Consider the following 16,543-nt stretch of genomic DNA (forward strand, 5'->3'; position numbering starts at 1 on the left):
TTTCTCTCCTCTTCACAGATCACCACAAAATACTTCTCTCAAAGAGAGGCAAAGAACTATTTAATCCTGGAGAATTACAGCTGAAATTTTCTGACCGGAGTCAAGTTTGGTACAGCCCAGATCTGCTTTAAAGTTGTACATGAGAAATTTATTATAGTTCAAAATCATGCAAGAGTATGTAAAATTATACACCTCTCAATTATTGGGAAAAGGAAAGGACTTTGTTTCTCGACTAAACTCCTCTGTCATTTCCAAATTTTCAATCTCAGATCCATGTTCATACTATTTTCATTCACCATAGTTGTTCGTGGTAAAATCATAAAAGTAGTGTGTGAGGCTTTGAAACCACGGGGCTCCCCTTTCCTACAGCAAAATGACTGCAGTCTCACTCAGTTGTAGGGGAACAATTCTCCCACAGCCTCTGACGCTTCTCATGGTGATGATACCATGAGCCAAAACCTAGCAACTTATACTTTATAAAATATCAAATGACATCAAATATATGACATAGAACAAGCCAATTAATTGCCTAATCACCCCATATTCACCTTCATAGAGAAGCTGACTTCTCACTGTGCTTAGCCCTCGCATTTGGAATTAATGAGTAGGACTTTCATCTAAAGAAGAGATCGGGCTTTTTATTCTGGCACCTGTAACGTTCCCCACATTTTGCTTCTCTTAGAGGCTAAATCATAGGACTACCATAAGCAGCCGACTTTTAGAAATTCAATGTATATCTATAATTTCCTTCTAAAAAAAGCAAGATCTAATTAAGGAAAGCTGTGTTAATTTCATGAGTACACATAACACATTTCAAAAGTCCTACCTTTTACCCCAGAAATAAGGCTCATCCAATACTCACATAGTAATATTGTCAGTTAAGGGAAAAGACAAATTAAAAGCTCCTTCTCTTTCCCCTACTTTCCTTCCTGAATTCCTTCCTTATCCATCCTTATACCCATGCTAGCAATCTGGGAGAAAACTTTAGTTTCTCCTTCTTTATTTTCTCTTCTCTTACTGATATGTAAATGGAGTATAGCTTACTCTTCTGGGAGCAAGTATATTAGGCAAACTGTTAGATACTAACTTAAGCCTAGCATAAAAAACTGTTATTTGTAATACAGCAGCATGTTTCTAACTATTCTATGCTTTTGAGTAGGAATGGTGAGCTGTTAGGTGACATACTTAATCCCTGCTATTGAAGCAATTTATTCTTAGTAGCAACTTGAAGTTTGTAGAAAATTTTGTAGGAAAGAAAAATACTCAAGGCTCTAAAAAGACTACTTAAATCAAATTTGGCCTTAAATTACCTAGAGGGCATGACTAATGATCCTCTACAAATCATAGACTGTATTTGTTCATGTCCAATGAACCAATGAAGTGATTTCTTTTTGGATGTTTCCATTGAAATTTTCAGCAGTTCTACTGGTAACACGTGTTAACTGAAGTCCACATTGATTGCTCTTGATGTCTCTGAATCCCTTATTTTTGTCCTGATACGTAAAGATGGCTGTGGGATTTCTTAATAGGAGGACTTTAGACAACAAACAGACACCAGTCATTTGTGGCTGAAAGGAAGGTCAATGGAACGTGTAACTGCATTTGCATCACCAATATATTGAAGATCGTCTCCAAGACAACTAGAAAGAACAAGAAAAACAAATTGACTATAGTTAATATTAAAGCTCTATTTATTAATTTAAATATCTTTGTTACTTGTATATTTTTCTAGGACTTAGAAGATCATCCTCAAAAACCAAAAATGAAGTTCACACTCACACGCCGGTGCTTGGTACTCTTCATCTTTCTAAATGTAAGTAAAACATCATTTAAGCTAATCAAGAATGCTGAAAATAGAGTGTATGAATGAATGGGCATTTGCAAGGGTAGACATCTTGTCAAAACCAAGTTCCACAAGCCAAGACTAAGTTCCTCAAAACTATCATTTTCTTTGTGTTTTGTTAAGAGATCCCTGCTCTGAACTTTCACAACTTAGATTACTATTATGATTCACTGAGAAATGTGAGCTTTGTTTACAAAAATTTAGCATTAACTTGAGAGAGATCTCCACATTATCTTAGAAATTAACATGGAAAGTCAATAATGTTCTTGGGTAAAATGTTTTTCACGTTAGACATGGATTTGAAACAATTTCAAAATTATGAGTCTTCATAGACCAATGTCACTCCATAACTCTTTCTCTAACCTTTTAAATCATGTCCAATTTATGTAATTTTTATACCATTTTATTCCTAAAAGGTTAGCAAGTAGCCAGAACTGCAGTTATCTTAGAAAATACTCTCAAGGCCTATTTACTTGTGTTGATTTTGCTAACCCACCATCACATCAACTTCCACAGCACATGAAAGAGAGATGGGTAAATTTTATATAAACAAATTAGGAGTTGTCTTGATCCTTATCCTTTCTAGCACATTAGAAGAACATTGGCCAGTGAATTATAGCTGGCAATAAAAATCAGTCAGTACCTGATATTATACTCACCCAAATAAAACTTGTCCAGGGTTCCAGGATTTACATTATTAATTCATGTGTTGTCTGAGGCTTACAGTTTTGCATATTCTGTTTCTCTTAACATACTTCAGGGGAAAATATTAGAAATATTTCAGAAATGTTCATCTAGTTTTTAAGGGAATTTTTATTTTGTAATCTTATACATCAAATAAATGGCTTACGGTATGATTGTTAAAGTAGCCTTTTTGTATCCATTGGATATTGAGTAGAGTCTATTTTATTATGCAAGATTGTCATTATTTTAAACTTTAGATAAAATACAGTATAATTTGCTTTAATTATAATTTAAGTATAATTACTTTTAAGTAATCTAGTATAAATGCAGGTAACTTCATGTCATTGGAAATATAATAAAAACAAATAAATAATGACACTGTAAATACAGTAAAAAACAAGAATATTGTAGGAACTACTAGCATATTTTAATTTTGTCTATAAATGCCTAAGGTTTATATGAAATTCTATAGTTGCAGAAATGGTGGTATATTCCATTCATAATTTATACTGTTCTTTTTAGAGTTTAAATTAAATCCTATGCAATCAATTATATGGAAATATTTCTAGATAATTTTATTTCATAAACCATGTAATTATATTAGACATTGATAGAAGAAAAACTGAAGTAGCTTACTAGATATAGATAATACAGTTTGCGGGATCCCTGGGTGGCGCAGCGGTTTGGCGCCTGCCTTTGGCCCAGGGCACGATCCTGGAGACCCGGGATCGAATCCCACATCGGGCTCCCGGTGCATGGAGCCTGCTTCTCCCTCTGCCTGTGTCTCTGCCTCTCTCTCTCTCTGTAACTATCATAAATAAATAAAAATTAAAAAAAAAAAAAGATAATACAGTTTGGGTACTGCCATCTTTTTTATCATAAAGACTACAGCTCATTTTTGGTGTATTAAAATTAAAGTAGACCACTTCTATTCAAAACTTTTACCTAACATACCTTAAAATTCAGAGATTAAAAGAATTTCATATGTGAGCCATGGACAGAAATGTTTTATGGTTTGTGGGCACATCTTTGCTAGCAAATGTACTGCACAGGGCACTTGAGTGGCTCTGTGCTCTCTTTGCTGTGACAAACAGGAATTACTTTTCTATCTTTTATTTGGATCATATATTTGATTTGAAGAGTTTTCCCATAAAAAATTTTTGAAATGTCAGTTTGCTTCTAAAACATTCATTGTGTTCCACATTGATACTCCTCCCAGAAAAGTAATTTTTTAAAAAAGTGGCATTGATTTTAATTACCATAAAATATTACCTCTTCAATATTATTACTGTGAAAAACACTACCAGTATATTTGTTGAATTTTACCAACCTGATTTCCAAATGCTCTTTAAAATATCAGTTTGCCACCCCATTCCATGAGCCCCAATCTACATTAAGCAAAATCACCCACTCACTTCCCAGTCTACATTAAGCAAAATCACCCACTCACTTCCTCTCCCTTATCTGCAGTAATGCAGTAGGCTTAGAACAGTGCTTGACACATAGTGAGCACTTAAAAAAGTGTAGTGATGATGATGACTATAACAATAATGATGAAGACATAGAAAAACTAGATTCTTCTGAGAAGCATTTTGTTGTTGCTGTTAATTAAACTGTATTCCCTAATTTGCTTAGAATTTATCATTATGCAATAGCTTTGTTATTTATATAACGCTTAAGTAGAAATTACCTGGGATACCAACCATCTGATCCTACCTGGAAGAACCAGAGTTAACACTTTACAAAGTTCTGTTTTAAACTTCGTTATTTTGAAAGGTATAAGTAACTGAAAACTACAAATAACAAATAATTCCAACATCTACACTGTCATTATTAAGGATGGTGACATCAAAATCCTATTGGTTATGTCAATTTGTGGGTTCTAGAATCATGTTCCTTTTAGAGTAGTTCTTTCTGTGGTAATCATTAGGAATTTTTCCCTTCAGCACTGCAGCATGAGTTCCCACTTTCATTAGGTTTGAACCACTGCAGAGATGGACCATTTCTTAAAGTTTTACATAGAACAGTCCTGTAATTGTTTTGTCTCTGTGCTTCTAGAAATCACCTGTAACACAAAAGTAGCCTGGTTGTCTTACATAAAAGTAAGAATTGCTTGAGTATATGGCCATTCAAACCAGATTTGGACTTCATGATTAGTGTGTACAAAACCTAGAATGTAAGCCCCATGAGGGCAGGGACCTTGCCAGTCTTGTTCACTGATAACTCTCCAGTACATAGAACAGTACCTGGCATGTGGGAAGCAAAGTATTTATTAACCAAAAGAACCACTGGTTTCAGCTGAGTACTTCAGGTATTGGTGGCAGCTTGGTGGCCGTATGTGTGGCGCCATTTACTTGAACCTTTAGGAGTGACATCACATATACGGCGGCTAAACTGCTACATAGGACAACAATTAAGAGCTTGTTTTTTGTTTTGCTTTGGAAAAATCATGTAAGGTGGCTTGTATGCAAATTTTGAACACCAGTCTTTATCCACAAAAACAATGTGCCCTTAATATCTCATCTCTATACTCATGTGAGCATAAAATATTTATTTATGCCCCCAAATATTTATATATATATAAATATAATACTTATGATAAGTAAAATATCTTTAAGTCTTTCACATTGTTTGGTAGTCTTATCTAATCACTACTGCTTCTATTTTGCCTAATATTGCTGAGAACTATATACTACCTCACTAGTCATTTTTATTGGTACAAAATCATCAACAAGAAGTTTATATGTCCAGTGAACTTCATAAAATTTGTATATGTATTATTTTAAGCAGTAGTAACTCCATTATTGGAAATATATATTATATATATGTATATATAAAAGAGTTATCTATCTATATCTACTTGATAGACAGCATGCCTCAATGTGTCTGTTATTTTCAGAAGAAATCCACTGAAACATTCAGTTACCACTGGAAAAATTCCATCGTCAATTACCACACACGAACCAGATGAGGAGCGGACTCAGATTACTATGGCTCATCTACGACAGACAGAAGTTCTAATTTCTCATTCCTTCAGTGTTGAAACAATCTCTATTGAACCAGGCTCCAAACCAAGTTCACTGGAGTTTGTTTCAATATTGCAAGAATGATAAGATTGATGCTACTATCGTCTACATGAACTACACCTGCTCTTTCAGATGGTCATATCTATACTGTTATTGATGTTAAAACTGCATTAAAGCAAATAATACTGTAATTGAAAATACAAGCACAGGGTTTTTCTCTTGATATCCTTGCACATAATGCCTCCCCATGGCTTCCATGAATTTCCATCTAGCACAGGAACATTTCTTAGCTGGTTGCCCAGTCCATGTAAAGATAGAATTCAGAATGTTACTTCTGGAAGGAATGCCAAACTTAAACAAAATAGTCCCTAATGTCTCAAATATCTAATATAAGTGACAGAAAGTAAGTATATATGACATCACATTCCATCTTCTCATTTGATTTGAATATGAGAAAATGAACCAGAAATAAATGATATATCAAGTGATAATTCTCATGTCAATTAAAGATTCTAAGAATAGAGCTACAAAGAATCTAAAATAGGTGCATAAGGTTAACCTATAATTAATATCTCTTATTGGGAGGCCACAATGATCTACTAAATACCATGGTTATGTGATCTTCAGTGAGATTATTAAAACACACACAGATGCATGCATTCATACAAATTTAGACTAATACAATCCAAAATAAAGCCTTAAAATGAAATCTCTTCAAAATATATACTTTTTACTCCTAAACCACATTCCAATTCCTGAAGGAGTATCTGAGCAGTTGATGATTGACGGTTCTTTACCTTTAACAAAATTTCTGGTGTCAGAAAATATTTTATAATGTTGGTCTTTCTTGCTAGTCTGTAAGCTCCATGAGGGCAGGATCTATGCTTGTTTTATTCAGCACTGTATTCTCAGCATCTAGCATAATGCTTGGCTTATCAGGTTTAATGAATACTTGCTGATTTATTGGTCTTAAAGCCAGTAAGATAGAGTCATATGACAACAGAATGATGTTCAAATACATTGGTAAAGGATTTGTACATTTTAAATAATTTCTGTCTGTACATTAATTTGTCTTTTCTCTGTCATACATTCAAGAGGCATTAGGATTGGAAATAATCCTAATATTTAAAAAGTAGCATCAGCTGTATTCAGAGTAAGTGTCCATCTAGAGCTATAACAGTAATAAGTACTCACCCTCTTCTGTTGCAAGCAATTTCTACTTAGATGGCTTGCTGGCACCTTTAGATAAAGTACAAAAGAGAACTTACCTTCTTCCCATAGTAAGGTTTTCCTTTCCCAAGTTCTCCTTTCTCGGAGCACTCCCATTTTTTCCTATTATATAGGTTAAAATATCAGAGCTATTTGACTATTACTGTTCTCCATTCCTTATATTCAAATGTATGTTTTTATTATTTGAACAAGTGCTGAGGGTTGTGCTCCCCTGTTCCCTCATGCAGTGGTCTAGTCCATGCCTTCTGCTTCCTGGCTCCCTCTGCAGCTCTGATCTATGGACATCTCATGCCCACCACATGAATTTTACTAGCACTCTCCTTTCCCAATCTTCTCTGATCAAAAACCTGCATGACATCTTTATTTTATTGTCATGTTTTAATAATATTAGCTAACATGTACTGAGCCTTTCATTGCACCATGCACTTAGTGTTCATCTTTTCAGGGCTCTGTATTATCTGATTTTCCTTGACTCCATTTCTTACTAACCCCCAAAGATGCTCTCCTCCAAGAAGGATGGTTTCCATACAGTGTCTTACACATGCCATTTCCCACCTCTGGGACTTAGATGCATTCCTTTCCCCCTATCCAAAAAGTCTTCCCTTTCCTCTGTCTGTGCAGCCACTCAAAGTCCAATTCAAATTCAAATTCAAAGTCCCGACCATTCTTATTCCATGCCCTCTGTCTGTTCTGAGTTTTTGTTGTATTATTCATTGTACAGTTTAGCATTTAGCCCCATGCTATCTTATAGGACAGGATGCCACGTCTACACAACATACACTGATAAACACTGCAGTTCTGCTATGAGTAGCCTGATGTATACAAGTCAACTTAATAAAAGTGAGTTTGTTTTAGAGACTGTAAGAAATAGAGGAAAGTACATTGCACTATTTTTGCCACCAATACATTTGGGGAAACTTCAATCTTAGAATAATTTAGACAGAATAAGGCCAAATAAAAATGTGTTTAACAGGTGTGTTAGAGCAAGGAGTATTCTTAACTTCAGAAGAAGAATAGTCAGTGCAGACTGAAGCTTTCAGTCTTCTTCAAAAAATCCTCTATGCAGAACATGGATATAGAAAATAACAGATTCAAGCACCACCAAAAACATCATGGCCATGAAAGAAATTGAAATCTACATAAATACAATTTAGGATGCTGTGTTAGACGGTGATCATGACCAATGCAGCCTGTACCAAAAATGCAGAAATGCTAAGAGAAATATTTAAGGTTTACATTGATTTTCAGCAGTGAAATAAATTACCCTGTGTAGGTCATATACTGATGAAACCAATTTAAAGATATTAAGGCCAATTATCCAACACAGACTATCTCAGAAGAACAGATTTTTTTGTTTTATGGAATAGCAAGTGAATTTTTGGCAGTGTACATAATCTAAGCACAAATTTTTAAAAAGCTGAAATAATTCAATATAAAAGCTTATTTATTGCACGAATATATCTATTTTTAATAGCATGACTCATGGTTATTAGAAGTTCCAAAGAAGGCAAAATTGATTTAATATTAGTGTTTTTTGGAAATCAGGTTATTTGTTTTGTTTACTTCTAAACTTTACAGTGATAATAAAATTAAAAGTCTTATATGATAAAGAGGTGCATGAGTTTGGGTGGGTTCTATACATTTTCAGTAGTGAATAGAACGAATGCAAATATGAAATTTGCAGGTAGAAGTTGTAGATGAAGTATAAATATACTTTTTAGTTATGAAGAAAAATATCCTACATGGAGACCATCAATAATTGTTGCTCATGAAGGAAAATGTTTTCAAACTTTTTCATTGTTTCATTTTTTTCTATTACACCCATTCCTGCTCTCTATAAGTAACTGATTTTTCTTTTTAATACAGCACCCAACCCCAGTTCTTCCTGCTACTTCAAATGACACCTATCCTCCCAATATGGAGTCCGAGCCATTTCTGTACGTCCTAGGACGAAAGAAAATGTCAGATGCGCAGTACAAATGCTATGACCGCATGCAGCAGTTACCCCCATACCAAGGAGAAGGTAAAAAGAAGGATGTATGCAAACATGATTTCAAACATCATTAAAGCCTTATTTTCTTCTGTGGATAAATATGTGTTGGCTAATTTTAATATGCCAGCAGTTTTAACAGTGGTTTTCAAGCTATGGTATGTTTGTGTATTTCATGCTAGAGACATGTCTACTTTCTTTACCCAAGTTCACCCAACTGGTTTTGGGCTAACAACTGAACTTCTTGACAAAATTATTACAATAACTCAGTATTCATGCCTGGCAAGTAGGAACAATACAGGATTAAGTGATGGAGGAATTGGAAAATGACAGGAAGGAAAGTGGAAAATGGTGGGCAGAGAATTAGCCCCAGGTGACTCCTGTCAAAACTATGTCTTGGTTGGGTTAATTAGGCAGTATCTTCCCTTAACTGTCAATTGGTTGGCAACTCCTGCTATTCCTTCCTCTTTTCTACCCACATTTCCCAGAGGAATTAGAAAAAGCTCTCTCCTAGGCAGAGGCATTGTTTACCTATCACCTTCTCTAGAATACTCTATGTGACTGTTCAAATGTTTTCAGGGCCAAGCACATTCTATTAGCTATAGAAGGCTATGTGATGGCCAGACATTACTACTTCCATTTCAGTTCTCTGCCCTGTCCCCTAAAGCATTTGAAAAGTCCCAACGAGATCTTCGACACCGTTGTATATTCTAAGATAACACTGCTTCTAATTATATTCTATTTCTACAAATTGTTTGCCTTCAAATAGTTAAAGTTTTAATTTCTAATTCCTATTTTTACCATTTTCCTTTATTTTGTTTTTTGTTTTGTTTTGTTTTTTACCATTTTCCTTTAAACAAAACTCAAGACCATTAAAAGACAGATACATGTTATTCTTCTGTCTATGGTAGTTTCAGTGTTTTTTAAGAACCTGAAAAGTCATTAGATGCAACTCTTCCCAAAGACAAACCATTCCTCTGAAGTAAATGAAACAACAGAAACACAAAATTTATTTTCAGAGGCCAGGTGAGAGCAGCCTCCTCCACTTCAGTATTAATCATTTTGGAAGCTTGAATTTTTGTACTATGATCATTATTTTAAGATTTTTTTTCTTTTCTTTTTTTTCTCTCTTTTCTTTTCTTTCTTTCTTTCTTTCTTTCTTTCTTTCTTTCTTTCTTTCTTTCGACTGACTTCAAAGACTGAGTCTTATTCTTTTGAATAGCTTTATAGAGGCAGATCTTCATGTTTTAAGGTAGATTAAATTTTGAAAGCAGTGAGAAACCACTGGAGCCAATGTTGATAAATACAAAAACTGCTCAAACTGAGCATTATTTTAGCCACTGACAAAGTGTGATTCTAAAATAATAAGACTAGTTATATAAGTGATCTATTAACTATCTACAAATGCATCTCCAATAGGAATTTTGAACAATTAAACTTTAAACCCTTGGATTAAGAATAGAACTATCCAAGGGATGGTGGCTCAGTCAGTTAAGGATCTGACTCCTGATTTCGGCTCAGGGTCCTGGGATTGAGACCCATGTCATCAGACTCCTCGCTCAGCAGGGAATCTGCTTGAGATTTTTCTTTCTCCCTTACCCTCTGCCTCTTCCCTGCCTTGTGCATGCATGTGGACTCTCTGTCTCTCTCTCTCAAATAAATAAATAAATCTTAAAAAAAAAAAAAAGAATAGAACTATCCAAGGCAACCCCTCTTAAGGTTAATGGTTAGTAGCATCTATCTGTTCCATAGCCATATAGTTTTTTCAAGGTAAGCCTCTTATCCAGGGGTGATATTGCATATACTTTCACAAGATTTCTTTGCAGCATTTCTGGTGATACATTAAAGGAAAGATTTGGTGGAAAGATTCCATACAGATGACATGTATGTCTTTTGAAAAGCAAATGGAAAAAACCCTATAAAAATGTAAATTTGATTAAGAGTTAGTAAAGTTAATTATCTTTATTTTGTTGCTCTTGTTCTTTTTAATATTTTCAAGTGCACATAGAGAGCTCCAGAATAACTATTAAATAGTTAGATCCTATTGAACACTGTTAAATCCTGCTGATAATTCTGCAACTTTTTCAAACTTTAATATTAATTTCTTTCTGAATAATCAGGTCCATATTGCAACCGCACCTGGGATGGATGGCTGTGCTGGGATGATACACCGGCTGGAGTATTATCCCATCAGTACTGCCCAGATTATTTTCCAGACTTTGATCCATCAGGTAAAATGTTTATTTTTATTTCATATTTTGCTATGAAGATTTTTGAAGCTTTTAGAATTTTCAGGGTTCTGAAGAGAAAATCAGATATAAAAGATACCTATCTAATCATACTCTACATGTTTCAGCACTTTCTGAAGCATTTCCTTACTTGAAATATTACCCAGGTATAGAAATATTTCAAGTTCTCCTTATTTTTTAGGTTACATTACTGGTCAGTTGTGCACGTTGGTCTTAAATTCCAAATAAAAGTTAAAGTTTTACACATTTTAAATATTAATATTAAATTTTAATAAAATTTAAATTTTTTTTAACTCTGTGAAGTTTTACTTAAATGTGGTTGTTTTTCAGTCTCCTATTTGGTGACTTATGCAAATACTTGATCTAGACCTTGGGTATACTGGGCTAATATAGAATGCACAATGGAAACCCTGACTTTCAGATTTTCCCAAGATTTGTTTGGTCAGTTTCTACCACCTTTCAGATTTTCCCAAGATTTGTTTGGTCAGTTTCTACCACCTTTCCAGGTCAACCAGCCCTTCTGTTTACTTTTGCTCACTGACGATGAATGATAGGAGCTTATACTGTGTATAGACCAAAAGTGAAAACATCACTTAAGAAAGAAAACAATTGGGCAGCCCTGGTGGCCCAGCGGTTCCTGTCAGGCTCCCTGCATGGAGCCTGTTTCTCCCTCTGCCTCTCCCCGCCCCCCAACACCCCCGTCTGTCATGAATAAATAAATAAAATCTTGAAAGAAGAAAAGAAAGAAAGAGAAAGAAAGAAAGAAGAAAGAAAGAAAGAAAGAAAGAAAGAAAGAAAGAAAGAAAGAAAAAAGAAGAAGAAAAGAAAGAAAAGAAAAGAAAAGAAAAGAAAAGAAGAAAAGAAAAGAAAAGAAAAGAAAAGAAAAGAAAAGAAAAGAAAAGAAAAGAAAAGAAAAGAAAAAAAAGAAAGAAAACAATTGTCAAATAGTAAAATCTAGGCAAGAAAGTTTCCAGGATCTAGATTAGAGCAGAGCAATTACTCTTTCCCTGTGTCAATGTTTAAGAGATGCTTTTGGCGCTTCTAACAAGAATGAGATCCAAAATTCTACCCCATTAAAGCTGAGATAATGAAAATGAGATTACAGGGGGCTACTTTAAAACCAGTTCAGGCCAGCCACTTCTGAAAATTCTCATCGTGTAAAGAGGAAGGGCTGAGTGCTCTGCCCTGCTCAGCACTACATTCCTGTAAACTCTAACTCAGTGCTCTTTGATGATCATCTTTCTGGCTTTTATTGACTCTTCCCAATAAATGATGCTTTATTCATCTTGATTTGACAACTACATTAGAGATAACTTGATTGGCATAAAGAGCTTTTCTGCAATTGAGGCTACAAGGCCATTCCAGAGCAGCAATGGGCTCTTGCCAAAGTGGCTATAATTATTGACTAAAAGACAAGTTTTTGGTCAGCAAAATAGGGATTTCCTGGCATAAATCCATTTTATCAGCCTGGTTTTTAGAAAGAACTCTCTCAAGTGGGGGACAAATCCGCTTCAAAAGAAAAACACATCTTAAAAATACCTATATTCAACAAATTGAAATTCTTTAGGACTTCATTGACCCAACACTATATTTTAATGATAAACAACAGTTTAATGAAATGACAGAGATTTCATTTTAGACAAAGTGCTTGGTAAAAGGTAATAATAGAGTGAATAACAGCGTTGAAATTCAAAAGAGGCTGGTAGCCTGAAGGAATAAGCTAGAATGTAAAAAGCACATTTAACAAGGAGGTACTTAAGGCATCAAACACTTAATCAGCGTTAATGGCACAGATCCAAGATGGTTAACAAATGGTTTAGGACAATGATTCTCAACCCTGCTACCCTTTGGAATGGGTGAGCCTTTTAAAAATGCTGATGCCTGGATACCTCTTCAGATAAGGAAATTTGAATCTCTGTGGATTGGGCCTGAGAATCTGTAAAAAGCTCCCCCATGTGGATCTGGAGTGAAATAAGAATGCTGTGTTCTTCATGGGGGCAGTCCAAACTTAAAACTATTTCGGAGGGAAATACCAGTATCGAGCACATGCAGAGTGACTCCAGGTTGTGAAGGAACACCAAGCTGTGTAGTGTGAGTAAACGGGGATGTTTGGTTTGGAAAGGGAAGTTAGGGTAGTCATATCCTTTCTTCAGATGTTGAAAGATTTGCCAAGTGGAAGAGGACTCAAATCTTCTAGCTGCAATGGATAAGGAAATGCAGGAAATGCATTTCCAGGAAACCCCCAGATCCAGACTTGAGTAACATCAGAACAAAATAGTATCTTATCACAGTCTTGTCTGTGATTAGAATGGACTTTTTCAGGAAGTATACCCCTCCATCTTCCATGGAATGTATTTTGCCTTACATAGCTAAATAACTCTGTTAAAACTTCCTTTTGATAAAATAATATGCTTTCTGACAATATAATAAATATAAAATGCTTCAATACAAACCACTTTTTAGAAATTGCAAATAAGCTTGGAATGGTCATCGTTGACTAATAGCATCAGCAAAATCATTGACCAATTGTCAATACCAGTTTTTCTATTCTGTTTAGTCCTAACCCTTTTTTGAAATATTGTTGGTATCCAATGGTGATTCTTAGTTTTTGTCCAATGATTGTCTCAGCAAATTCACAATTAAAAATTTTTCTATTTAACTTTCTAACACATATACATTAAGCAATGATGATTCTAACAGGTTGCTTGAAAACATCTTTTGCTTGAAAAATGTGTTTTTTCAGCTGCTTGAAATAATTGTTGGAGTACAATTTGGAGTACATACAAACGAATCTATGGTTCCATACAGTCAACCTAATAAATACATATTGCATATAAATAAAGGAAAGTATGGTCATGCCTTTCTCACATAGTTCCTATCTAAAATAAAAAATATAAGGTTTGTTTAAAAATACTAGGTACGGTATAGGAAGCACTTTTTAGTGTGATGGACTTGAGAGTAAATCCTAGCTGAGCCACTGTCTAGTGACTTCAAACTCACTCTCTGCTTCCTGTTTGTAAAATAGAGATGGGAGCATTTGCTTCATGTGGCTCTGCTGACAACACATACTAAAACAAGACAACACATACTAAAACATCTTGTAAAATGCATGATTCATGGTAGTGTCTATTGACCTATATTCATATTCAAGTTCTATAAAGTGATGAACAATTGTGCAATGGCTCTTAAGCTTTATTTTTCCTTCTTGGTATTTTGAGATAGTAATGTAATAACTGTTATGTTTCATTAACAGAAAAGGTTACAAAATACTGTGATGAAAAAGGGGATTGGTATAAACATCCTGAGAACAATCGAACCTGGTCCAACTATACTATGTGTAATGCTTTCACTCCTGAGAAACTGAAGGTAGGTTCTATTTCAAATCTCAGTATTGGGAGAGAATGCCATTATTTTTACACAGAAATGCATGCATGACTATAAAACACCTACTACTGAAAAGCTAACCTATTCTATAGAAGGAAATCAGATCATGGCCTGTGAGTTCTAGGGACTCTATGAAGTAGCATTAGAGAAAATATTTTACTTCTTGGTTGGCACTTAGTGTCAAAGAGTTCCTTGAGCATATAGAATCAGGTCATTTATAGTGAGGGAAATAGTGCCCATAGAAGAGATGATGGGATTCCCCCAGATGCTACACATCAGGCAGCATTTCCAGGGACTTTCTAAGATCTCTCTTCTACCAAAAGAGTTCCAGAATTATAGATTTTTTTCCCAAGTCACAAAGTTGACAGTTGCTCCCCCCTTCCCTGCCCCAAGAGGACCATTATAGTTTTACTATCAGGACTTGAAGGAACCCTTAGAATAAGGCTTCTTATCAGCCAGTTGATACAAGTGTGGCAGTTTAGTCTGTTCTGATTTGTTGGAATTTATGTCTTAGTGCCTATTAAATATTTGTAATATCATCTCTGCTTGGAAGCATTTAAGCCAACGGAGAAAAATCCAGATACCTACCTACTCTCAAAATGCATGAGAAATCTGAAAAAAAGAATCCCTAAGCCGACAATCAGCCTCTTCTCCCCATGTTGCTGGGAGAAACGGTGGATCAGTACTTAACCACACAGGCTATCCCTGAGCAGCCCTGGCGTTGCAACAGAAATCTGTTGTTTCCTTCAAAGACAGGCCTGTATGCTAAATAATTACTAAGTTGGAAGCTAAAAACACATCACTACTTCTGTTAATTATAGAGCGGATTTAGGAGTATAGAAAATTTTCCTTTATTAAAAACAAAACAAGCAAGAACAAAAAGCAAACAAGATGAATAGGTAGCTTAGAGACCAGCTGACTAGAGACTAGGGGAATATCTTGTCACAGGCACAGGCTGGGGGCACCAAAGCCTGTTACCCCTTTACAAATTAGTCACCCCTGAGAATCAGATGCATGTCTACATCCTAATGGAGAGCTATTTACTTAATAAGATCTGATTGAAACTCCATGTCACCAAATAAGGAATTCCTGAATGAGGACTGATTATGATTTTACAGAAAAAAATAGTAAACTTGTTAACTGAATTGTTACAAAGAGTGCAGATCCAAATAAATAATTCTTAGTGCTGCCATATTTGTCATCTTCTCACTCTGGCCACGTCTGAGATAGTAATAAAATATTTTAAGAGTTAATGTTCCCCTCCACACACCTAACATAATGGTTGAAATTCTTTGCACAAATCTTCCAGCTACAAACAGGCAAAAAATATATGTTTTTCAAAGAAACCAACTTAATATTTTTAAAAAAGTGTTTCTCAGTCTTAAGAATGACACCAAGAATGGCAACTAAATTATGAGCTGTTGGTTTAATCTTACACATTTAGACAACTTTGTTTCAGAAGAATAAATATTTTTAAAGTATTCTGGAGGCAACTGAAAGAAAATGAATTAAGTTATATAAAGTTTTCTTAGAAATAAATATACAGAGATAAAAATAAAGTCATGACAGAGGATAGAGTCATGGGTATATATCCAAATTAAAAACAGTATTTTAAATGGCAAGGGGATTCTGATTCTATATGGTGAATTCCTTAAAAGGAAGAACTCATAGAAAGTGCCACTCATGGTTTTGTCTAGTGGGGAAGTTAGAAAAGTAGCCAGAAAGTGAATTGGTGGGAGAAAAGTTAGGAGATGAGTATTTGTTTCCTTGCAAAGATTCCTAAATATTTTCTAAGAAAGAGAGTATAAGCTATTTTGAAGTCCTTAACATCTCTAGCTATAAGCCAACTATTCCAACTTTGTAATCATTTGTGCAAGGATAAACAGGGTGCTATTAGGAGAGTAGTATACTGAAAGTGTCAAATAATATGTAAATAACCCATCAACTGGTTCAACAGCCACAATTCAAGAGAGGTTGATTAGTTCATTTTGAAATTTCAACGCCTAGAAAGGCAGTATTTGTTTCTGTCCAGCAATAATGCATATCACCAAACAAAAGACTCTGCATGCTTTGAGGGCCTTTTAGCAGAATCAGTGCTTCAATGTCAGGCTCTTCACAAGGAAATTGACAAGAATCA

General features: G+C 34.8%; 1 protein-coding gene and 1 long non-coding RNA gene across 4 annotated transcripts in view; one reads left to right on the forward strand and one right to left on the reverse strand.

Moving 5' to 3' along the window:
- LOC144288912 (uncharacterized) overlaps positions 1-4,384 on the reverse strand; it is a 78,543-nt gene extending 74,159 nt beyond the window's left edge. For 2 of the 3 annotated variants that reach the window (XR_013356976.1, XR_013356975.1), the window contains exons 1-3: positions 4,244-4,384; positions 2,503-2,597; positions 1,311-1,640 (exon numbers count right to left, since the gene is read on the reverse strand). This is a non-coding gene — a long non-coding RNA (uncharacterized LOC144288912). The remainder of the gene's footprint in view (positions 1-1,310; positions 1,641-2,502; positions 2,598-4,243) is intronic. The other variant, XR_013356977.1, reaches the window with a different exon arrangement.
- CALCR (calcitonin receptor) overlaps positions 1,733-16,543 on the forward strand; it is a 60,432-nt gene continuing 45,621 nt past the window's right edge. Inside the window, exons 1-4 of the mRNA XM_077856938.1 lie at positions 1,733-1,813; positions 8,650-8,806; positions 10,894-11,004; positions 14,276-14,388. Coding sequence (XP_077713064.1) covers positions 1,763-1,813; positions 8,650-8,806; positions 10,894-11,004; positions 14,276-14,388 — 432 coding nt within the window. The 5' untranslated portion in view covers positions 1,733-1,762. The remainder of the gene's footprint in view (positions 1,814-8,649; positions 8,807-10,893; positions 11,005-14,275; positions 14,389-16,543) is intronic.

Source organism: Canis aureus, chromosome 18 (assembly GCF_053574225.1).
Source record: "Canis aureus isolate CA01 chromosome 18, VMU_Caureus_v.1.0, whole genome shotgun sequence".
Taxonomy (NCBI): domain Eukaryota; kingdom Metazoa; phylum Chordata; class Mammalia; order Carnivora; family Canidae; genus Canis; species Canis aureus.